This window comes from Chanos chanos, chromosome 9 (assembly GCF_902362185.1).
Source record: "Chanos chanos chromosome 9, fChaCha1.1, whole genome shotgun sequence".
Lineage (NCBI taxonomy): Eukaryota > Metazoa > Chordata > Actinopteri > Gonorynchiformes > Chanidae > Chanos > Chanos chanos.
This window is the reverse complement of record NC_044503.1, coordinates 37,386,019-37,411,901: the sequence shown is the minus strand read 5'-3', so window position 1 is coordinate 37,411,901 and position 25,883 is coordinate 37,386,019. Positions and strand designations below refer to the sequence as shown.

Sequence of the window (25,883 nt, the reverse complement as noted above, 5' to 3'; positions counted from 1 at the left end):
CTTAAGAATATTCTGCATGTCTAGCTCTCCATGGTGAGATAGCTATTGGTAAACTTTCCTCTGCTAAAGAAATTAGAGAGTAAAAACTGATAAATGTACTGGTGATTCTTGAAAACATGAATGTTATAATATCTTTTTCCTTCTGCAGAAAAGTGTTTCGCTTTAGTGTAGCACTGCACTAAAATATGACATAGATAAAAAAAAAATCTCATCAATATCCATTACTCTACTAACTGAAAACCAGTGTCTGTTCTTACAGTACCAGTAATGATTTTCTGGCAGTCAGTACACTGGGGGAAAACAAAGAGGAATGTCATCCACTCTCTTTATATCTGGAAGGTTTTTCGTTGTCAGGTTTAAATAAAATAAAATAAGATAAAACCAAACAAACATACAAAGAAATAAACAAAACAATATTAAACCACTAACTCAAGTTTAGCCAGTTTGCAGTGTGAATCCTCCAGAAGAGGACAGAACTTCTTCACTTCTGCGTCTCCTGGCTTCCTCTCACTCAGATCCAGCTCTGTCAGGAGTAAGGGGTTTATTTCTAGAACTTCAGTCAGATAAACACAGGCTTCTTCTGCAGCATCACTCTTCAACAACCTACAGAGAGAGGAAGAGTGTGTTTATGTTAATAATCATTCAATAACTGTCTGCTGCTACAATTGCCCTCAATGCCTGAGAAAGAAATAAGGCAAGATCCAGCTCTGAGTAGGTTAAAGGGTTTCTTCCTAAATATCAAGTCAGAAAATCACAAGTTTTATCTGCAGCACCACTTTCCAACAACCTGTCGAGAGAGGAGCATGAATCGTTGTTTTAAAAATATTCTCACATATGCACACACACATATATATGTCACTGCTGCTCCTACCCCCCCTTTAGAGTCTGGGGGTGTTCCCAGTTTAGTTTACAAAGAATATGATTAACTGCACACGGGAATAACAGAAGTTAAAATGATTCACTCTAACCATGTCAGTCCTGTGTGGAAATCAGCCTTCTACAGCTCTATTACGACTATATGCTCTTTTGGGAAATTTTCTCACCTCAGTGTCTTCAGTTTACACTCCGTATTATTAAGTAAATGTAGTAAATCAGTGACCAGCTTCACTCCTGAGTCTCCAGGGTTGTTCCCTCTCAGATCCAGCTCTATCAGGTGTGAGGGCTTTGATTTAAGAGCTGAGACCAGAGCTGCATATCCTTCCCCTGTTATACCACAGTCAGAAAGTCTAGAGAAAACAGAGGGGTTTTTCACTCATGCTGCAAAAAACATGTCATTGAAAAAATCAACAGTTGGATACCTAATTTACATACCTAAATGTACGATTTAAAGTTAGAGTTGGGTTTGCTAGGAGTCTTAAATGCCGCTGATTCTCATCCGTATTTAGCCATTATTTGATTCACATACAGTTGGGCTCTTATTTTTGTTCTGACCCCAGCTTCCCATTCAACTCTCTCAACAATGCCCAACACATATTTGAAACTACTGCTCCTAGCCAGAGTTCAATTACAAACTTTTGCGAGCAAGCACGTCAACTTTGGCAACTGAACCAAACATGCTAACCAATGTAATATTATTGAACTGTTTAAAACAAGTTGGGAAGAAAGCAACATTAATCTATAAACCTAAAAAAAAACTATGACAGTTACCATCCAACAGTGACTAATATCTATATTTGAAGGATAATGTAACTTTCATTACATTTCCTGATAAATGTCCGATGTTCCGTTCTGACTGACTGGTCAGATCTTGAAATAGAAGTAAGTGGGACGTCAGATTTGCTTGAATAATGTGTTCTTACCGAACGGCAACTGAGAACGAGAGCAGAGAGAGATGTCGTGATCGTCTGACAGACACTATCGTACTGTTAGCGCTGGTGGTTGTACGACCAAGCCTATTTTTATATTTACACGTATTTTTTCTTTATTTTTTAACATTTATACAGTATTTTTTTTTTCAGTCATATGCACAGATGATTGTAAGTTGTATAGGTCATAAGAAGGGGAGGGGCTGTATTTGGAGTTTAAGCCACTTAAGTTGTAAAGTCATCCAACCTGCATGTGTTACCATGTGACGTGACATAAATTGTTGCAACTTAACCGAGAGCAGTCTATTCAAAATACTCTAATCCATAAACTAGCAACTGATCGTCAGTATGATCCTGAACATAACTTAGCCCTTTCAGATGGTAATGCTATCTGTTTTTGGGAGCGCTGATAGGTAGTCTTGTAGATCATTCTCAAATAAATGAAAATAGGAGAATGTTGGAATAATTTTCCAGGATAACACAAGGTTTTCCAGGATATTTTACTTTTTCTCTGATTTTCCATGTGTTTTCCATGACTGGAAAATTGGTCAACTGTTGTCCAGGATGCATGGAAACTCTGAATCCTTATAATGGGCAAGAAAAAAAATCCCCACAAAACCCAGGTGTAACAGGGGAAAAAATGGAAGAAATCTTGAGAAGGACCACAGAGAGAGGAGACGCCTTCATGGCCAGACAGGTGTGCAATAGTCTCCTGCTACTGGAAACCCCTTAAGGTCCCATCTCAGTTTCCACAGAAGAGACTCAATAGTGGGCTGTATAACTGCCGTGAGAGAGGATAACCTGCCATTTTTCAGTTCCTGACTAATACTGACCTCAGTATCTCCAGTTTACAGTGTGGATTCTTCAGTCCCACACAGAGAAACTTCACTCCTGAATCCTGAAGGTCATTGTTACTCAGGTCCAGTTCTCTCAGGGGACAGTTTACTGACTGTAGAACTGAGGCTATAGATGAACAGCACTGTCCAGTGAGTTTACAGCCAGCAAGTCTGGAGAGAGAGAGAGAGAGAGAGAGAGAGAGAGCATAAGCATTCACTCATTTATGAATTAAAAACTGATAAAGTTTGACAAAAAGGTGTGAAATGTGAAAAGATTGCTTAAATTGCTCAAACAGACAGTGTGATATTTTTGGGCACAGGATGAGTGCAAGTTGTAATTAACTGTACACTTTAAAATGGAGAGACTAATGAACATTTAAATAAGAAATAAGCGATCAAAAAGGACAACACAAGGACAAAACTGTCAGTCAATTTCATATTAAAAGGACTAGCCATGTTCCACACAGAACAAAAGCGAGACAATCACCCTGTTTAGTCCTTATGTGGCCATAGGCTTAGCTATATAAAGACCAAAAGCATAGCTGGTGAATTTGATGACAAGTATGGTTACTTGTACAAAAAGAAGCTCAAGTTTACCTCATAAAATTAAAAGCATTTTCATTTACCGCTAGAAAAGTTATCCTAAATTTGACGGAGTTATTTGCCGTCAACGTGAGGAGAAACTTTTCAACTCTGTGACCGTCGCCACTGCACTGAGGCTAACAGCACGTGTAAATAATGGTATTCAGAGACTAATTACAATACCGTATCAATTCAAAACCCGTCTGAATACATACACTAAAACATTTCACTGGCTGTTTTCCACAGATATTTAAAAAGAACACGAAACTTACTTTGTACACGAAGGTAAAGAACAAAGACACAGAGAATCCGACATTTCCCAGACACTCGACGCTCGTCGGTCTCTTTCAAATTTTACTTCAGAAAATTCACCCCTCGCGCTCCGGCCGTTAGCCAGTCTCTCGGTTTCCCACTGACTTTGGTTGCTTACAAAACGACGGCTTAAAAAGCCTAAGATCTCGAGATGTCGACTTATTGATGTCATTATCACGAAATGACGAAACTAAATAAACCATTCACCGTTTTCCCGAGATATCGCCTGAATCATGTCATTATAACGGGAAAACAAAGTTTCGTTATTTCTTGATAATGACTTAATTACTCGAGATCTCGAGTAAGCACAGAAGAATAACGCGTTATCACGAGAAAACGGGATTAAAAAAATCCACAGCATCTCATGGCTTCCGTACTTCATGGTGTGATAAACCAGCATTTGTAAACAAAAAACTTCGCACTGCATTCACCTTTATTTGTTTACAGTCGGAGCTTCCGCCGTCTGCGTAACGAACTTGTCTGTGCGAGCGATTTGAAGCTGCCCAGTAGCAACAGCGCCCTCTAGGGTCACAGATTTCGATGGTCACAGAATTCGGTGTAACACCGGCTTATGGTGGTTTTCTTTTATTTGTACAGATAAAGGCCACTGCCGTATTTTGGGTGTTGCAACTTTTATTTTACTTGTAAAGCCAAACTCTAACTCGAAGTAAAGAACCCAGAGGAAATTTTCCTGTCCTGTGTCTTCCTGGGATCCGCAGGTTACACTTGTATGAAACAAAATCAACCACATACATTCAGCTGAGTGTGTCAGAAATGTTGAGGTAAAATAATTACACAAATAATTAATTTTCCCCTCAATGACTTGACTTTGAATTACATTATTGGAATGATACTTAGGTCGAATTAATGTACAGAAACAATTTCCTCAGTCAAACGAGAGAGAGAGAATTTTTTGCATTCCCGTAACATTCCTCTGACAGTTACTCCACAAATGTAGAAAAGCAACAGGAAACTTACTTTATAGAAGCACGAACGAGACAGGTATCTCAGGTAAACTTTTTGTGAGGACAGGTTCAGTCTGAATTTTCCTATGAAATTCATCATTCCAATTGCACGTACTACAGACTTTTTGTCAGTGGGTCTGGGTGTGTTGAGGATCATTTACACCTTGTTCTTGTCCGGCTTCACACCTTCTCCTGAAAGCTTGTCACCAAAAAACATAATTTCTCTAACAGCAAACTGACATTTTACTTTGTTCAGCCGTAACCCATGTCTCTGGATGCTGTGAAGCTCTTTGAGTCTTTCATTGTGTTTCTCCAGTGTGGACCCCATAGAACAATGTCATCTACCTAAACACACACACACACCATAACACAATGTGGTCTACATAAACACACATACACAAACACACACCCCATAGCACAATGTTGTCTACATAAAGAAACACACACACCACATAACACAGTGTCGTCTACATAAACACACATGTCGTCTATGCACTCAATAACATGCCCCACGGCACAGTGAAATATTTCAGGAGCGGAGGAAACGGCAGTCCCTTCCAAAAAAATGCCCATTGCACAGTACACAAATGTACAATGATGTGTGTTGTACTTTGTGTCCTTCCCTTGTAGGAATTTGATCATGTTTGCATTAGGTTTGATATTTACATTTAAATCTTTTGGGTCCATGCACATGTGGAGATCACCATTTGCTTTTTACACAGACCATTGAATTCACCCATTCTGTGGGCTCTTCCACTTTCTTTATCACTCCTAGAGACACCATTCTGTCTAACTCTTTCTTTAGACAATCTCTAAGTGGCTCTTGGACCCTCCTGGGAGCATGGACTACTGGATACATATTGTTCCTTGTTGAAGTCTTTTATGTGTCATTAATGTATAAAATAAAGCTGACTAACGATTTCAAACGTGGTGTTGAGATCGCTGGCGGCAGGTTAAAGAGGGAGTTCCACCCAATTATGTTCATCCTACCCTAGACAGGGTCGTAACATCCTCAATAATATCTTATATGTGAATACTAGAGTACCAAACCCTTTAAAGATATCTGGAAATCTCTGCACAATTACATCTACACTGTAGCTCTGATCATTGGAGCTGTTGCTACAGTAAACTCTTAACAGGCAGAAGGAAAACAAAGCACTAACTTTTTGAAGAATAAAATTATCCTGTAAATCACTTCTAGGGCTGGACCCTGGTAACATTTTTATCATGACATTTTATCATTGTTCTATTGAAATTTTGATCTTGTAACCATCGTCCACATTCAAATATTGAAGTATCTCACTTGAAGCTGCTCTATACACACAGCATTTCCCAGAAGAATCTGAAATATATACAATACATTCAGAAAATGTTTCATCAAATCAGCTTTAATGAGACTTTCGTCAAAGTATCATTGCCCCTTTGTAATTGGCTGTATAGATGAACTATTGTAATTGTTACGGCTGTAGTGTGGGGTAGGCCTATGTTTTCTTTTTGTTTTGTTTTTTTGTGTCTCTCCCAGGTAATGCCCTCCCCCATGCTTACTGTTGCACTGAGTGATTAGGTGCGCTGGTGCTTAATTGTTCACCAGGACCTGGTGACTAAAGACTTCTATAACAATGATTAGGCTGTGTGTGTGTGTGTGTGGATTGTAACTTCTATAACAGTGATTAGGCTGTGTGTGTGTGGATTGTAACTTCTATAACATTGATTAGGCTGTGTGTGTGTGTGTGTGTGTGTGTGTGTGTGTGTGTGTGTGTGTGTGTGTGTGTGTGTGGATTGTAACTTCTATAACAGCGATCAGGCTGTGTGTGTTTGTGTGGATTGTATCTGTAAATATAAAACTTGTGTGTACTGGGGTCGGTAACTTCATACGTTTAAGTTCGGTTTTCTCCTTTCTCCAGAGAGGGGCTTTCGGTTGTTATTCTGTGGTCTGTTGTAACCCTTGATTTGTGTTGTAAATAAATTCTTGATTTATTCATACTTCCGTTTACCCTCAATCCTTTTTCCCTGGGCTAATGTTGATTGTTACCTCCCCATCCCCTGGACTCATTGATTACATTATATGTATTCCACAAAGACATGCCAAAATATGACTGGGGAATTCCCACCATTTTCCTTCAAATAAAGTTATAAAAGAGTGGGTGCCTTTAGAAAAAAAAGTGAAGCTGAAAACTCACAGAGCTTTTCTGCAGCACCTCACAGCTGGGAGCAGTCTCCTACGACCCTCATCTGATGTCTTGTATTTCTTCAGGTCAAACTCATCCAGCACCTCCTCTGACATCAGAAACATGTAGGCCAGTGCTGTGCAGTGTGCAAGTGAGAGTTCAGTTCTGTAATTTTCAGACTTGACAAAAGCTTGAATTTCTTCATGGAGAGAGCGATCATTCATTTCAGTCAGGCAGTGCAGTAGATTGATCCATCTCTCAGGTGGGACACCGTCTTTATTTAACTCTTTGATGTAACGGCTTATTTCCTTGATGCTCTCCTGGTTGTTCTGTGTGTGTGTCAGCAGGCCTTGTAAGAGTTTCTGGTTGGACTCCAGTGAGATGCCATGAAGGAAGCGGACAAACAGATCGAGACGTCCATCCTTACTCTCCAAAGATTTATCCACAGCTCCCTTCAGCAACTTATCCAAAGGAACATTGTTTGTCTTTACTTTGAACAGAAAAAAGTCCAGTGCCTTCATGAATATATTGTCTGATTCACTGATCTCTGTCGGCATAAAATACTCCAGTGCCTCCATGTTCTTGTTTACATAGCAGTAAAATACATAGAGAGCAGCAAAGAACTCTTGAACACTCAGATGCACAAAGCAATAGACCTTCTTCTGACGAATCATAGATTCCTCCTTAAAGATCTCAGTACAAATCCCAGAGTACACTGTGGCATCACTCACATTAATGTCACATTCTCTCAGATCTTTATCATAAAACATGATATTGCCCCTCAGCAACTGATTAAAAGCCAGTTTAGCAAGTTTCAGTAAGATCCTTTTGCTTGATTCCAGAAGAATCTTTGAGTCTTTCTCAATTTTCTCCTCATATTTCTGCTTCTTCATTTTAGTCTGAATGAGCAGGAAGTGTGTGTACATCTCAGTCAGAGTTTTAGGGATCTCTTTTACATTGTCTTGACACAGCTGTTCCTGAAGCACAGTGGCTGAAATCCAACAGAACACTGGGATGTGACACATGATGTGGAGACTCACTGATGTCTTGATGTGTGAGATGATACTCTTGGCTTGATTCCCATCACTGACTCTTTTTCTGAAGTATTCCTCTTTCTGTGAATCACTGAATCCTTGGACTTCTGTCATACGACTGATGAAGTGAGAGGGGATCTGACTGGCTGCTGCTGGTCTGGAGGTTATCCAGATAAGTGCAGAGGGAAGAAGATTTCCCTTGATGAGGTTTGATATCAGTATATTCACTGATGATGTTGTGGTCACATCACACAGCTTCTCAGAAAAATTCAACGGAATTCGACTCTCATCAAAACCATCAAAGATGAACAGCATTTTACAGTCATTATATTTCTTTGGATCCAAGTCTTTCAGTTCTGGATGAAACTCTAACAGGAGTCCACGAAGACTGAACTTTTCATCTTTAACCAAGTTCAGTTCTCGGAAAGGAAGAACCAACATGAAATCAATGTCCTGATTGGTCCTTCCTTCTGCCCAGTCCAGAATGAACTTCTGCACAGAGACTGTTTTTCCAATTCCAGCAATGCCCTTGGTGAGAACAGTTCTGATTTCTGGCTTTTGTCTGTCCATTCCAGGTTCTTGACTAGACAAGGCTATTTTCTGCTCTGTAGTTCTGTTGGTTGACAAGGGTTTGAAGATGTCATTGCAGCTGATTGGTTTGTCTTGAGAAACCCATTTCCTGGATGCTGTTTCAATCTGTAAAACCTCATGTTTCTCATTCACTCCTTCACTCTCTCCCTCTGTGATGTAGAGCTCTGTGTAAATGCTGTTGAGGAGGGTTTGGTTTTCTTTCAGTGCGACACCTTCATATAAGCACTCATACTTCTTTTTCAGGGTGGTTTTATGACCCTCAATGATTCTCAGCAGGATATCATCTGACTCAGACATGAACGTGTTATGTTGGACGTTTTGGCAACACCCAGATTGATTTTCAATTAGATCTGTCTCCACACTGTCAAGAGTGAGAGAGAGAGAGAGAGAGAGAGAGAGAGAGATTAGTTAGAAATACCTGCTGACACAGGCCACACCTGGACTGATCCTGGATCAGACATGAGTTTCCATATTTGACAGATATTTTCTTTGGGAGACATATGACTCCATCAAGGCTGGCAGGCTGAACCCTTCTCATCAGCCTTGTAGTTGAGTTTAGGGCTCATATACAGTTGGGATGATAGTGATGAAGTGTAACAATAATGATTGACAGCTGGTGAAGAATTCCCACTACACAGTGTTTAATCATTCAGAGAGTGGAGCTGATCGATCAGAGGGGAATGGGAGAGTTTCACTAATGGAAACCAAACAGGACAAACAAACTGTATGTACATGTTTCTGTTTTCATTTCTAACTGATATAAGACAATATAACATTTATAAAGGAAACTAATGAAACTATTAATAATGGATATATGCGAGCGGTTATGAATAGTTGGGCTGATCAGACAGGACTCCCTCCCCTTGACTTTCTTTAAAAATGACTAATGTACTGTCACTTTACACTCTGTTTTTAAACTGATACAATTAGACTAAACTGTGTTGTGTTTAGTTCTCTATTGGTCACTTCAGCCTGTGCTTAACTGATATATTTAAACTAATCTGTGTTGTGTTTAATGATGGATGATGAGGCAGTTTTATCAGTGACACAGAATTTAAGACAGAAAATGAACCTTTGATCAGTGTTAATGCTGATTAAAACACTACATCATCCAAATAATTGTTATTTAAATCTTTCTCCACAGTTTTGATGGTTGTTCTTGCAGTGTGAACTGTGTCCTTGTTGGATGAGAATGATTTGAATGGTGTGTACTGAGTATGTACTGAGGTCTGGGAGAATTGAGCAGGTAAGTCAGTGTATAATATACAACATATCTTATGTCATAAACACTGGTGAATGTGACAGAGTGACAATAAGGAATCATCTTCTGAAAAATCATCTGAAAATCATTGAGGAGTTTACAGGTAAAGTGACTGAATCAGTGTGAGACATTTCCTGTTGTTTGGTGACCACTTCATTTGATCATATCAATGTTTGGCTTCATAACAGCCAAGAACTACAACATATGAACAGCATTTTGTCTGTGTTTTAGTTTCACTCTCTTTGATTCCAAATATCTGAATGAAAATATTCACACATCTCACTGTAACCTGTGTGATCTCTCTTTAACTGTGTTTATACACACTGACATTATCAGTTTGAATATATTATACACAGTGTTAATATCAATTTATATTACAAATACAGTTAATACAGTATAAATACAGTCACTCACTGTGACTCAGAGGGGACTGGTTCTCTGCTGAACAGTTGAGGTAGATTCATGGATCCGTCACTCTTCATAGACACACAGCTGGGTACTGGAGATCCTGGTCTCTGTGTCCTGTAGTCAACAGGATCCTCCTCCTCACACTGTCCAGACTGACTCATTCTACAGACGAACACACACACACACACACACACACACACACAGAGTCACAAACAGGAGTGTGTATGGAGACCAAATATACAGTGTTTGGTGGCCATGTTAATTTGTTTGTTTCTGTTCAGATTCACTCCTATCTGTCCTAAAAACTGAACTTCCCAATAAACTCCTCATCTGTCAGGCATAACAGTTACTCTCTTTATGTTACTGACATAAAGTGTGTGTGTGTGTGTGTGTGTGTGTGTTTGTGTTTAATTAACAATATATCATTGAATAAAACAGAAGACTGTGAATGGCTGCCCTCTGCTGGTCACAGTCAGTGCCAGACCTTAAGTAGACAACATACAAACTTACTGCAATTGCAATTGTGAAATGGATGGAGTCATATCTTACATGAGAAAGCAATGTACAGGAGTTGGAACAAAACTCTCCTCATCACTTGACTGCTCTACTGGTGTCCCACAGGCATCTGTCCTGGGACCCCTGCTCTTTAACTTATATGTTGATGACCCAGATGCATGCAGACGGCACTGATATTTATGTACATGCCAGAACAAGACAGCAGGTGACCCATAAGTTAACAGCAGCCATGTCTAGTATCTCTGGCTGGCTTACACAGTCTTGTCTTACTTTAAACATTAGCAAGACCACATGCATGTATTTCTCAATCAGCAAGAAGGAGGTCCATAATCCTGATATTTTTGTTAAGGGTGAAAAGCTCCAAATCGTTTCAGGTATTAAACATCTTTAATTATTAATTATTGATAATTAATAATCATTGATTCACATCTGACCTTTGAAAAGTAAGTGAAAAAGGTAATTAGTACAGCCAAACTGAACAGTAGAAATTTTAAATTTATTAGGAATCAACTATAAGCAGATGCTGCCAAGTTGTGCACACACTCTATGATTTTTCCACACTTGTCATACTGTATCACTACTCGATCCCAGGGGGGAAAAACCATTCTCAAGCTGATGTACAGTTTGTACAAATACACCCTGAAAGTACTGGACAAAAAGCCAGTTAGGTATCATCACTGTCATATCATTTCTAAGTATAACCTTCTGACCTTAGATCATTTTGTCAACTATGCAGACATCCGTTTAATGTACAAAATTATCCATAATCTTACTCTTCCTCCTCTGAAAGAATTTGTTTCGCTGTGACAACATCAGGCAAATAAGAGCCTCCAGCAGAGGTAACTGTGTAGTGCAACACGGGTGCTCTGAGTTTGGTCGATCAGCTTTTTCCATTAGAGCGACAAACATTTGAAACTCTATTCCTGCAGTATCAGAGAAAGTTTAAATTTACCAGTTTTAAATTACAACTAAAATTATGGCTGAAATCAAACCAATCATGTGACCACTAGTGTCTGCATGATACCAAGCATAGTGCACTTCTTTATGTGTTGTATTTTATTATGTTCATGTATTGGACACTGCAATTCTAACTCTGCTGTAAACTGTTCTGTAAAATTTGCATGTCTTTGTATCGCCTGCCCAGGGACTGCAGATGAAATTTAGCTTTAATTCTGGGACAGTTACTAACTGTCTATTGTCCCTGTTAAATAAATAACATAAAATAAAATAAAATAAAATAAAATAAAAAACTTTTTAAGGTCAGCCCCCCCAACATCCCCCATACACACACACAAACACTAGATATGCTATACATAGTGTTAATATCAATTTATATTATACATATAGTTAATACAGTATAAATACAGTCACTCACTGTGACTCAGAGGGGACTGGTTCTCTGCTGAAGTCTATAGGTTCAGGCAGGGATCTGTCACTCTTCATAGACACACAGCTGGGTACTGGAGATCCTGGTCTCTGTGTCCTGTAGTCAACAGTGTCCCCCACCTCTGTGTCTCCATGGCCACTCCTTTTAGAGACAGGGCCCTCCTCCTCACTGTCTGTTATGAGACTCATTTTACATTCAGCGTTCTCCTCTTCACCTCCTTCACACAGACTCTACAGGCACTGATCTCCTCCTCACAAACCCACACGTCACTTATCGTTCTGTGGAGAAACAAAAACAGACACATCACAAACCACACTCAGCTACGTGCATATGGTTAATGTTAATATTATAGTTTACTATGTGTATATGATTAATATTAATACTATAGTTTACTATGTGTATGTGCTTAATGTTAATATTATAGTTTACTATGTGTATATGGTTAATGTTAATATTACAGTTTACTATGTGTATATGGTTAATGTTAATATTACAGTTTACTATGTGTATATGGTTAATGTTAATATTATAGTTTGCTATGTGTATGTGCTTAATGTTAATATTATAGTTTACTATGTGTATATGGTTAATGTTAATATTACAGTTTTCTATGTGTATATGGTTGATGTTAATATTACAGTTTACTATGTGTATATAGTTAATGTTAATATTATAGTTTGCTATGTGTATATGGTTAATGTTAACATTATAGTTTACTATATGCATATGGTTAATATTAATATTACAGTTTGCTATGTGTATATGGTTTATGTTAATATTATAGTTTACTATGTGTATATGGTTAATGTTGATATTATAGTTTACTATATGCATATGGTTAATATTAATATTACAGTTTGCTATGTGTATATGGTTAATGTTAATATTATAATTTACTATGTGTATGTGGTTATTGTTAATATTATAGTTTACTATGTGTATATGGTTAATATTAATATTATAATTAACTATATGCACATGGTTAATGTTAATATTATATTTAACTATATGCACATGGTTAATGTTAATATTATAGTTTACTATGGGCATATGGTTAATATTAATATTATAGTTTACGATATGCATATGGTTAATGTTAATATTACAGTTTACCATGTGCATATTAACATTAACCATATACACATCACACTGATCTCCTTCTGCTCTTACACACACAATCAGTGTTGGATTTATGACTCTCTGCTCTTACACACACAATCAGTGTTGGATTGATCTCTTTCTGCTCTTACACACACAGTCAGTGTTGGATTGATCTCTTTCTGCTCTTACACACACAGTCAGTGTTGGATTGATCTCTTTCTGCTCTTACACACACAGTCAGTGTTGGATTGAGCTGTTTCATCGTATGGAGACACTGTCAGAGTGATCTGAGAGACAACCAGACAACTGGCTTCCTGTCAGATTTGTGTCATTTAGGTTTTTGTATCAAAAAAATCCATTTGGATCAGGAGCATGTGCACAGTGCATCTGAGTGCTACACACACACACACACACAAGTTTATATACACAATCATACGTTCATACACACACACACACGAGCACATGCATACACACTGCAGTATAAATACACAATCATATGTTTTGATCTGCAAACAGATCTCACAATCAGATGTGGAAAAGAGTTTCTGAACTCTGTTACAGTGTCGCCACCTGCTGGTCAGTGTACGCATGATTCAACAAGGAGTGAATTTTATGTCTTATTTTACTGACTGCAAACACTGTACAGTGTAATGATAATCTGTGCGAATAACAATGTACAGGTTACTGAAGCTAATTAAAATCATAAAATGCTTCTTGAACAGGTTTTAAATGTTTCTTATAATCCTGATGTGTGAGTGTCTTTGGAATTATGTGAAGGTACACAGTCTACACTACATAAGTGTTAACTGATTCAGAGGTTAATTAAAAAACAAAATAGATTTAACATTAAAGCGTTCTTATAAAAGAATACTTCCTCTGACCTCGAGAAATTTCTTTGTGGTTGATATGTTGCTTCCTAACTACAAATTCGTCAAATTAATCAGATAATCCAAACAGGAAATGAGAAGCATTTTTCCTCATCGCTCAATGAATGGTTGAGAAATAACTTTCTTAAACTCATATATCATCACTTTAACGGCCGGTTTACGGACAAGAAGGGCACAAAAACATCAGTATGTTTTTTTATATATATAAATTTCAGTTTTTATAGTTTAAGTGATTAAGTGTGTTCAATTCGAAGTTTATTCGTATGTTCCGCATCCCTTCCTTCACTGGCCATAGTTTTGATCAGTTGACCTTATGTGCAATGATTTAGTGGATCATGCTGTTAACATCGTTTTAGGAACATGTAATACAACAATTTTTAAATACTTACCACAATAATTCACAACGTCGCACTAAATAAATCTCATTTCACTCAAAGTTAATCTTCTGTTGAAAATGGTGCTGGGAACAGAGCAATATTTACTTTTGCTTTCTCTTTCAGACTTCCGGAAAGTATTGCCCTGATCACTTAGGCCCAATGAGAATTCCGTCTCGGCAGATAGCCAAACAAAGAACCCTAGAGTGGCACACATTTATAAATAACATCGCCGCTAAAACAAATGTCATCTCCACTTTAATTCTGGATGAAAAACTCTCCTTCTGCAAGTGATATTTCTCAAGGAGACAGGCGTCCCATTGACACACTGGTTAGAAGTACTGTGAATCAAGGAATATGGCTGACTTTTAGGTACTGCTAGTCCCTTATTGTTTGTCACATACGCAGGATAGAGGGTAGGGGGAGACATTTGTAAAAAGTTGCACCTTCTGTTTTCCTGCTCAGCTTCTGCACATTCAGAACTGCCAATTGAAAAATTTGCACTACAATTTTCAACCGTCACCTTTTTTTAAACATTTAGAAAGAAATTCATGTAAAATGTTGCAATACCATTTCCAGGAGTAATGATCTGCATTAAAGCAAAACTATAAAATAATATATAATATATATATTTATATATATATATATATATATATAAATGTTAAATGTAACAGGGAAATGTTAAATATAAATGTAAAGGTTAAATGTTAAATATAAATTCTAGGATTTGAAAACTAAATATATGGCCAATATGCTAAATGACCACGCCCCCTCATTGATTTGCATGGAGGAGGGCGGTCTCAGCCACATCAGGCCAAAGCTCTGAACACCAGAAACAGCCTCATAATGGTACTGCAGCTGCCACACCAGAAAAAGAGAAACGGATCAGAATCATGTTTTAACGTAAAAAGTTTATTGTGTGTCATGCCCTGCTCCTTCCTGTTCCTTGGTTTTTTCGTTTTTCCCCCTCTAGTGGTCAGTTTTGGTTCTTTTTTATGTGTACTTGTTTTTTTGATTCAGTCCTGTTTTTTGATTTATTTCTGTTTCTTCCTGGTTTTTGGTTTAGTTCTCTTAGTTAATTATTGACTAGATCTGTCTTTAATTGGTTTAACATCGTTTAGTTTTGTATAAATACTCCTTGGTTTTCCCTGTTTCTTTGTCTGGCTTTATTTGGTGCTTACCCTGTGTCACAGTGGTTTTTCTGTTCACCTGAACTCTCAAATCGTGATTTTGTAAGTCTTTGAAATTTAGTTTGATTTAAATAAAGAAACTTTTGGCATGCGCTTGCATTCAGCCTCTTCTAAACTTTTTCTTTTTTTTCCTGTTTGGGGTCTCTGGTAACTCTGTCTCCCTGTTGTGAAAGAGATATAGGTGTATACCACTGACGAGAGTTGAGAACTGTTATGTCCTAAGACATATTTATCTATTTATTTGGTGTTTGTTTTGTTTAGTAGCTAATGTTACTCATTACATCTATGGATGTTTTGTACATTTATTATTGTCTGGGAGATGTATACTGTTAGTTGCTGTTGTACTGTGTTGTGTTGTGTTCTCTCTCTCTGTGTTTCTCTTTGCTCCTTCCTCTTTCCTGTCAGCAGGTCATTAAGCTCCATGGAAACGGGGGAGGGCATATTTCAAACCTTGTGTGGCCCTCCCACTAAGCTGATTTGAGTTTTTGTTCTTAAACATGTTGTTATGGTGTCGGCCCACTACCACTCTAAACCATACACTGTACGGGGGGAGCTTATGTAGGATCTACCAGCAAGATATACGTCTAGGGCTTAAAGTCTTGCCGGGGTGTCAAAGAGGCCTGGGATAGCCTACATGGAGATGGCTATGATTAATGCTCCATTGCTTTATCTACTACTAAAAATGTGAGCCCCCACTTTGAGTTAACCCTCAAAGATATAACTGTTGAATACTGTGTCCCACAAATGAAACCAATTAGACTTCCATTATAAACCCACTAAAATAACTTGCACTCAGCGACAACCTGATGTGCATTTACCTAACCACGCATATGAATCAGTTTACCAACAATGTGATGATTTGTCCGCGCTGAAATCTCAGTATGAAGTCGCCCTTGTCAAAGTCCGAGAAAAGTCAACTGTAGAAGCGCTATTACTCCACAATATGGTGAGCACACGAACTCTCCCAATTTCGACACCACATCCAAAACTGTCCCGGAAAGCAAACGGACACCGGAATGAACATAAATTGACACCGTCAGCACGAATGTTGCCTTGTAAAACCTCGGCTTTACTTGAGAGAAAACTTTTTGGTTTACTCCACACCACTCAAACATTCTTTCTACATTTATTTTCTCTCGCCGTTCACTCGCATTCCCTTCTCACCCACTCAATTACTTCTCGAACTTTCTCATTAACCAGACACCTCTACGTAAATTAGTACAGTCAAACGATAGGCCAGTTTTAACCAGTCATGTATCGTTTCCCCATGTTTTAACCAATCATGTATCATTTCCCCATTTTCTATCCAAAGAAAACTAGTTTTAACAGTTCTACTAACATTGAAATGAGCATTTATGAAATGAAAACACTTTCAAATTTGAACAGCATTCGAGCCATTATAATGAACACATATGAGATGAATACAGTTCCAAACTGTTCCAAACTGCAAACAGTTCCAAACACCTCAAACATTTCAAATACACTTTTAACGTATTTTGCTATTTTATATAACAGTACACAAAAATATTGTACATACATTTGTAAATAGCCTGGGAAGCTTCGTAGGGAGGTTGGGGGCCTTTTTGTTTTAAGCTGTTTTCTCCTGGTTTTGGTTAGTTAGGGAGTGAGGTTAGTTTCTGTTTTTAATTTTCTTTTCTTTTTGCAGCTAGGGAAGTCAGATTTCACAAACAGTGGCTAAATTTGGTTTGTGTATTGTTTATTGTTCTGGTTTTTCTTCCTCCTGAAGGCTTTTTTTTTCATTTGGTTGATGCTTCCTGTGTTTCACTTAAGTTGAATGAATAAATAAAATAAATACAATTGTTTACACATTTATTTATTTATTTATTTATTTATTTATCTACCTATTTATTTATTTTTGCATTCTCTTACCACCCCTAGACAAAAATGGGAAGGTAACAATAGTATGTCTGAATGTGTGTGTTACAGAGTGAATTGTCAGATTAATCATCTTCTCCATCCTGATGGTGCTGCCTGTGATCATTGGAGCTGCTGTTTATGTTCAGTTCAAAGGCCAGTAAAAATCCAGATCAAAGTTCAGTTGAAATCTTGTCGGCATAGTCATATTACAAACCATAATTAATACTCTTTTTTGTGTTGAATAAATTATTTTTCATTGGGTTTTTACTGCTCTTTTATTTTCCACTTCTCCACTCACACCCCTTTCCCACCAACAGGGAACGGGTTCTGTTCAGAGCATTTTGCCCAAAAATAAATTGGTTTGGAACTGGAAAAGTTGGTTCCCAGCTGGAACCAAAAGATAGCTGGTTTTTCTAGTGTGAACCGTTCTTTACTTCCGTTGTGCCTTGTGCAATGCCCTCCGTCGATGGTGTATCGTTTCGCTCAAAACCTGGGGAAACGTGGGCTGGTTCGCTGGATGGCACTGAGGTTCAAAGAATCCCTAACAGAACCGCTTCAAGAACCTGTTCCCTGTTGTTTGAAAAGCAGTATCAGGTGACCAGGTTGTCATATAGCTTCAAGACATGAGCTGAAATAAAAATGAAAATCATTTTAGTCATCACAGAGCTGTTATAGTAGTTTTACCTCATCTGACCCCAAACCCTAACACTCAATCAACCCCCTAAACCCAATCAGTCCCTTTGCTTAAAGACTGTACAGCTTTTACATCTACTTTAGAATATGGAATAAACCCTCTTTTGGAAAGTAGTGTTGTGGTTTTGTGGTTGTTGGTGGGAGCACACAACTCACACCCACAGAGGATTCCCTGCACCATTCCCACAGTCTGAATCTTTTCTCTTCCTTTTCCCTCCTCTCCTTCATTCACACTGCTCTGACTGTGGACTAAATACTCCTTCATTCACCCTGCTCTGACTGTGGACAGAATACTCCTTCATTCACACTGCTCTGACTGTGGACTAAATACTCCTTCATTCACACTGCTCTGACTGTGGACTAAATACTCCTTCATTCACACTGCTCTGACTGTGAACTAAATACTCCTTCATTCACACTGCTCTGACTGTGGACTAAATACTCCTTCATTCACACTGCTCTGACTGTGGACTAAATACTCCTTCATTCACACTGCTCTGACTGTGGACTAAATACTCCTTCATTCACACTGCTCTGACTGTGAACTAAATACTCCTTCATTCACACTGCTCTGACTGTGGACTAAATACTCCTTCATTCACACTGCTCTGACTGTGGACTAAATACTCCTTCATTCACACTGCTCTGACTGTGAACTAAATACTCCTTCATTCACACTGCTCTGACTGTGGACTAAATACTCCTTCATTCACACTGCTCTGACTGTGGACTCAATACTCCTTCATTCACACTGCTCTGACTGTGGACTAAATACTCCTTCATTCACACTGCTCTGACTGTGGACTAAATACTCCTTCATTCACACTGCTCTGACTGTGGACTAAATACTCCTTCATTCACACTGCTCTGACTGTGGACTAAATACTCCTTCATTCACACTGCTCTGACTGTGGACTAAATACTCCTTCATTCACACTGCTCTGACTGTGGACTAAATACTCCTTCATTCACACTGCTCTGACTGTGGACTAAATGTTCCTTCATTCACACTGCTCTGACTGTGAACTAAATACTCCTTCATTCACACTGCTCTGACTGTGGACTAAATACTCCTTCATTCACACTGCTCTGACTGTGGACTAAATGTTCCTTCATTCACACTGCTCTGACTGTGGACTAAATGTTTTAAAATACTGTTCATTCAATCTAAAAATGGAAAGGTGGAGACAGTAAGAGAATTCATTCAGAAATTTAGTTTGTTAAATTTCATTGCATGCTGTCTTCTACTGGGTTTTATAGCCACTGTTATCTTAGTAAACGGTGATAACACTGCCATACCATGGTAAAAAGGTCATTATGTTTTATATGCAATGCTTGCATACACCACAAGGTGTGAGAGGAGCCATAGTTAGACTGCATTTAGCTGTATGATGACAGTATAACTCTGAGTTGGCCTGGTCACTGCATACAGTGAGACAGGAGGAAGGTCCATTCATTTCTACTAATGACATCATTTTTGAAGGAGTCTTTACATATGGACAACACAAATAGTTCACATATGAAGAGAGCTAAAAATCCATAGTCATATCTCAGAAATCATATACACAAATCATTTACAGTCACATGAAAAATGCACGTACATTTCTAAAAGAACAGACCACTGGAGAATGAAAGACTGACATTATTTGGACAGAACTAGATTTGATCTGACAACTCATGAGAGGCAAAATGTTTTACAGTAATATTTAAGACAAAGCATGGTTTCTAAAATGTATTTTTGAAAAATGAAATAATATCTTGCAGCTTAATAATCCATGTAGCCCAAAAGTTACATAAGAGTCACGTGATACATGTTGTTTTCCATAAACCATATTACATGTACAAACTGACCATAAGCCACATAACAAACACATACACACAAACTAACCATAACCATAATCACACAGACACACACACACACACACACACACACACACATAAACCACAAACCACGTAACATACATTGACCATAAACCATATTACATACACACTGACCATAAACCATACAATACAGACATTGGCCACATGACTGAAAAAGTGCTGTCCTTAACTCATTTCACACACAAGCAAATGCTGAAGCATTAAAAAAACAACATGATCTTAGCACTGACACCTTATGAAATGACAATATGACCTCCACTGAATATTTTCAGAAATGACTTTTGATTCACATGAATGAGACATGCTTTGATGAGAGTGGTGTCTATAGAGCAATATCATATTTCACATGTCTAATGACTGAACATCCCACATCAACACATGCTGACAGTTGTTCTAATTGACACATGCATAGAGGTTGCTGGGGTCTTGGCTGTCTGCACCCTGCTGCAGTTCTTCAGTCGTCCTGATGGTGGCGTATGTCACACTGTCCTCAGGCTGGTTGTGAATGGACATGATACAGATTATTACAGAGATCATCTCTTTATGAGACAGAACCACAGGTCCAAATCCCATATGTACTCACCTTGTGTGGTTTGTTGTGTGTTTTGTTGATTCTAGAAACTTCAGTGTAGGTCACAGTTCCTGTGTCTTGTTTCTGATTTAAAGAAAAAAAAAAAAGAGGTTAAATCAGATGTGACAAACACTGAAGACTGGAACTTGACCAGAGTTAAAAATGTCAACAGGACTAGCACCATGTTTTACATTCAGTCATTTATTTGTGTATTTATTTATTCATTTATTTATTTGTTTATTTATTCATTTGTTAACTGGATTATAGTTTATTTCTATAAATTATTGGATTTGGTGTAAACCAGTAAACAACATCTTTATGATCACATTATAAATTAAATTGATGATAAAACATATTACTCTATAACATAATTATAATAATTCATATCTCACATTATTGTCAGTGGGGGACACCTGATCATAATGATTGATTGTTTCATAGGTGACAGCATCTGCACTTTCACTCTACACACAAACCACAGAGAGGAGGAAACACAGAGTCTTACAACACAACAACATCATCACAAACATTTACTCTCTTTAACATGTGAATGTTAGAACATTATCTGAGTGAATATGTTGTTTGTACATTATTAAAGTAATATTTATGTGAACAGTTGTTAACTCAGTGGAGTCTGTATGAGGAGAATCACCATGGGTCTCTGAGTTCTCTCTGAAACACAATCCAACAACATTCTGCAGTCATTTCAATAGAGTTACTGTGGTGTCCTATCACATTGAGTTAGTATTGTTCACCATTACATAATTCCCCAAAATGAGCTTCTCATCAATTAGTCTATAGTGACCCCAAAAATCACACTGAATGATCAGGGCCTTTCCATTGTGCCTTTCCATCAGTGACTAGTTTAAATATTTGTAACATTTTACCAGTTTCAGGTGTGAGCATGACGCCCTCTGCTGACTGAAGAAAAACACTGGCTTCTCCATGCCCTCACAGCCGATGGATTTGTAAACACTGCTCTTAACAACTAGAAATCAACAAATACTAGTTGTCAAATACAGCTGCACTTTCTCTAAACTCTCTACCCTCTGGGCCAGCTTTTCTGGTCAGGCCTGGAAACCCTATCACACCCTGGTCCCAGTGGAATCTCTCCTGTGAGATGTTGCTTGCAGTTCTTGATCTAAACAGTGTTGTCAACAACAACAAAAACAGCTGCTCTCCTCCACCTGAGGGTAACATATTTCACCCACGCTGATATTTATGGATGATACATTTGCCGTTGTGACCAGACATAGAGAATTCTGCTGGTGGAACAGTGTTGTACTCAAAACAGAGTTGTGATCAATGTTGATCACAACCCCCCCCCCCCCGAAGGAGGACCTCATTCAGCCAATGGATGCCTCACCAACAGACCCAAACCTAGCTGCAGTATGCAGGAAAAGTGGTGATCATAGATTGGTTAAGAGTGGTTGATAAGACCATAACTGCATCTATTGGCCATCTCTTGTTTATGACAAGAGATGTCAGAAAGAAATTTGGTAATCACTGATCTCAGGGATGGAAGATTAAACCATGTTAACTCTTTCCATGTTAAGCATTTAAGAATGTCCAGTTTATGGTGCCCACCAGGCTTTCTGTGCCAGAGACGCCACTGAAAATGCAAAGAAACACATCAACTGAACACCACGTTGTTTTAGGATCACTCATCTAAACGACTTCATCAGTTCTTCCAGATCAGGGCCCTGGTGGGACAAGTCTACTCACTGCCCTCTCTAGCCAGCCACACTCTTGACTGGATCTTAGGGCTGCCTGCATGTTGTTGAAGGACTTTGTGGATTTATTAGGGTTTGGGTGGAGAGATGTGGGTGCTATGGTCAGAAATCTTGGATTTTAGACCTGAAATGGGTTTGATGACACAGAGGTGTTGTTAGTTGTGTCTGATGCTGGAGAGAGACAGAGCTAAAACATGTTGGCTTGGTCACATTATAAAGGTCAGTGAATCTCTACTGTGTCACTAGTAATGTGGTCTTCTTGTTTGCATATTGTTTAGCTGTTTGTCATTTTTCATGATTATTGTTTGTGTACGCTGCAGTCATTCAGGTGAAGAACCATGTAGAAAACTTACTCATGACTTTTCTTACACTAAGTATTTCTGATCACTGGCAGGATCCTGACTGAATTAAATTCTGTATAAACGGAGCAACTCATTGTGAAATGTAAATTGTTTTATCAAACTGAGAACTCACTGGTTTTTCTGATGAGTAACAGTAGGACTACAACAAGGAGGAGAGCAGCAAATCCAGTGGCAACACCAATAATCAGAGACTCTGAGAGAGAGAGAGAGAGAGAGAGAGAGAGAGAGAGACAGAGATCTTCTCAGTTGTGCATTGTTTGCAATGTAAAATAAATAGATTAAAAGACAGTTAACAGTATAACAGAATTTCATTGCTAAAATGATAATATTGATTGGTTTCTTTCAGTAACACATTTTAGTTCAAGAGCAGCATCAGAGTGATTCAGATCACTATCATCAGTGAAAGACTCTACCAGCTGTGTTTAACACTGAGGTGAGAGTGCTCTGATATGATACTGGGTGTGTTGAGATCTTACTTTGGGTAGTTATCACAGGTGAACTGGTGGTCACTGGGATCACTGGTGGTAGAACTTCAGGGGCTGATAAACATTTTACAGATAAGGGATGAAGTTAAAATGCACTTCAGGTTATTTATTCAAGTATTTCCTGATAAAATGTTTCTCAGCAACTCAAGAAAAAAAGAAACAAAAACTATCTGACTGAAACTGAATGTCGCTGTTATAAACTGAACAATAATATGGAGACCTTTTAACAAAGAACAAACATTATAGTGTGAAGATGTCTAATGACTGTAACATAAAAGATGTTCAATTTGACAACTAGAAATTATAAACAGCATTCTTGGGCTTAATTGTTTCTGTGGCAATTGCAGGGTATGATTCTGGACTGATATTAATCTTCTGGACACTTATTAATCTGAACCTCAGTATCTGGGGATGTTGTGTTACAAACTGCTTTTTTATTACATTGGTGGATCATTAAAATCTCAGCCAATCAGGAATGAAGTCAAGCATTCCTTTCTAATCATGGGAGAAGAGAGGGAGGGTCTTTAGGTGTAAAACCATTTGTTCCACCTGTTTTTTAACCTGTGTTATTCTTCTTTCACACTCATCTCCTCAAACTGCAGATAAAACTCTGAGGTCTCTGCTCAGGTCCTCTGATGGGCCCTGTGAGTAATATACTACTCTGTGTCAGACCTTTCTTCATTCAAACACCCACAAAACCAGAAAACTGGCTTAGATCAAAATAATAATAAACAAGCCCGAAACCAGCTCTGTTTCTCTCTAACTGCTCTGTCTTTTGTTTAACACTGACTGTACTCTGGTTCATTTTACACATTTAAGATAAAGAACTAAGACGCACTCACATCCACTGTGTATACAGTCCATTTCTCATACCAACACTATGATCTTGAGGATTACAGTGTTTTATGTCGTGTGTGTGTTGTTTGTAGACTGTAATAATGAAATGGTTTTGATGGGTCATTTCCTACCTGTCCATGTGGTGATGTAACTGACTGAGGTTTTAACTTCTCCTCTATCAGTCAGTTGACATGTCCACTTCCTGTTGTTGTCTTGGTGCTGGAGTGTCACAATCAGAACACTGGGGCAGTGATTGGAGGGTGAGATGTATGATATGGAGTCTGTTAAACTGAGATCAGTTCCTGCCTCATTCACCCAGATTAGATTCATTCCATCAAATGGTTTTCCAGGTCCACAATCTCCATGCTCAGTGTTCAGGAGACAGTAGAGATTCACAGTGCTGCCTGACTTCATTTCAGTCTTTCTTACATTTGAACGAACTATAGCAGAGATGGAAAAGACACAAATGACAAATGACACAAACTTTACATCAGTTATTTTAATGAAGGGCGATTTAAAAGTGCTGTGTGTGTTTACATGATGATGATGATGATGATGATGATGATGATAACGTGTATTTACACTGAAAGCATTATGATCACATTAATGACACAGGAAACACTCACTCTCTAGAACATGGAGATACACACGGACATCTTTAAGTCTTGCTCCGTTTTCTCTCAGAAACTGTCGACAAGTGTAGACTCCAGCATCTCTCTGTCTGACTTTAGTAATCTGGAGAGAGCAGTCAGCCCCCAGATTCAGTCTGTCAGCTCTCCGTGTGTTTTCTTCTATGATCTTCCCGTGACGGAAGATTTCAACAACTGCATTTTCCTCATATCTGAATGTCCATGTAGTTGAGGAGCAGTCAGTATTTTCCACATTATGACAGGGCAGAGTGACATCATCACTTTCTCCAGAGTACACAGTGATGTCCTGTCCACTGACACCTGGGAGAAAGTCATGACAGATAATGACTGTTTGCTGAAATCTGAACTGCAACTCAATCTAGTACAGACATTGAGGTGTTTTATTGCAATATTGCACAATTTTGTGAGAAAAAAATGAATAAAAATGAGAGAAAACATGGAGTAAACAGAGCCATTGAACCTTAAGCCTAGTTTTGATGATGAAACAATATCAATTTTCACTTTAAAAAACATATTGTAATTTGACGGTTGAAACGGTGGAGATATTCTCCTATTTTAATATGTTATTTTGTTTAATCTGACAGCGATGATACAGCGTTTCTGATTAAACTGTTGAGATGAACGGTGAGAACCCAAACGCAGGACACAAACTCAGCGTTAGAATGAAGTGAGGTTGGTTTATTGTAGATTTTGAGGGTGGAGATGAGATGGAGGTTGGCGGGCGGGCGTCAACGATCCGACGGAGAAAAGGGTGGAAATCCAGGGTGGATACACTGGTGAGTGGATGAGCAGATGAACCGCAATCTGGAGAGAGAGGGAAGAGCCACGCCCACCATGCAGACACACACACACACTCACACACACACACACACACACACACACACAGACACAAAACGACAGGGAGGGGGCACCCAGGAGACACAAGGGAGAGAGAAAACACTAGAAACATGAAGACCAGACTTAGAACACGACCGCAAACATCACATAAACCTGCTTTTCAAATCTGTTCTCTGATCATGAATAAGAATATTGGTTATTCTCAGCCATAGACATAGCATCTCTGACTGAATGAATGAAAACAGTCTCTGAACTCAAAGGTACACAAACCATTACGTGAATGTTCAAAACTTTAACTACGGTTTGTAGATCTAAAAAATTGAATGAAATAAAGAAGAAATCTGTGCTATGATGGTTTTATAATGTCTTTACTGTAAAAAGCCATTTATATATACACTAATTACTAATCACTATTCATCAGTTCTTCATAAAGCAAAGCACATACAACATTAACAACAACAGGAAACAACTTAACTTAATATTACCCACAATGCACAATTCAGAAGACATATCTCTAAAAGAAAAGAAAAATGTAGTTC

General features: G+C 38.3%; 2 protein-coding genes across 2 annotated transcripts in view; both read right to left on the bottom strand.

Moving 5' to 3' along the window:
• The window catches only part of LOC115821742 (NACHT, LRR and PYD domains-containing protein 3-like), a 39,010-nt gene extending 30,420 nt beyond the window's left edge, over positions 1 to 8,590 (bottom strand). The window contains exons 1-3 of the mRNA XM_030785540.1: positions 8,328 to 8,590; positions 6,681 to 8,285; positions 2,639 to 2,812 (exon numbers count right to left, since the gene is read on the bottom strand). Of these exons, the coding sequence (XP_030641400.1) occupies positions 2,639 to 2,812; positions 6,681 to 8,285; positions 8,328 to 8,590 (2,042 nt within the window). The remainder of the gene's footprint in view (positions 1 to 2,638; positions 2,813 to 6,680; positions 8,286 to 8,327) is intronic.
• Positions 8,591 to 20,262: 11,672 nt separating this feature from the next.
• LOC115821741 (protein NLRC3-like) overlaps positions 20,263 to 25,883 on the bottom strand; it is a 52,451-nt gene continuing 46,830 nt past the window's right edge. The window contains exons 8-11 of the mRNA XM_030785538.1: positions 21,328 to 21,428; positions 20,833 to 20,904; positions 20,453 to 20,524; positions 20,263 to 20,364 (exon numbers count right to left, since the gene is read on the bottom strand). Coding sequence (XP_030641398.1) covers positions 20,263 to 20,364; positions 20,453 to 20,524; positions 20,833 to 20,904; positions 21,328 to 21,428 — 347 coding nt within the window. The remainder of the gene's footprint in view (positions 20,365 to 20,452; positions 20,525 to 20,832; positions 20,905 to 21,327; positions 21,429 to 25,883) is intronic.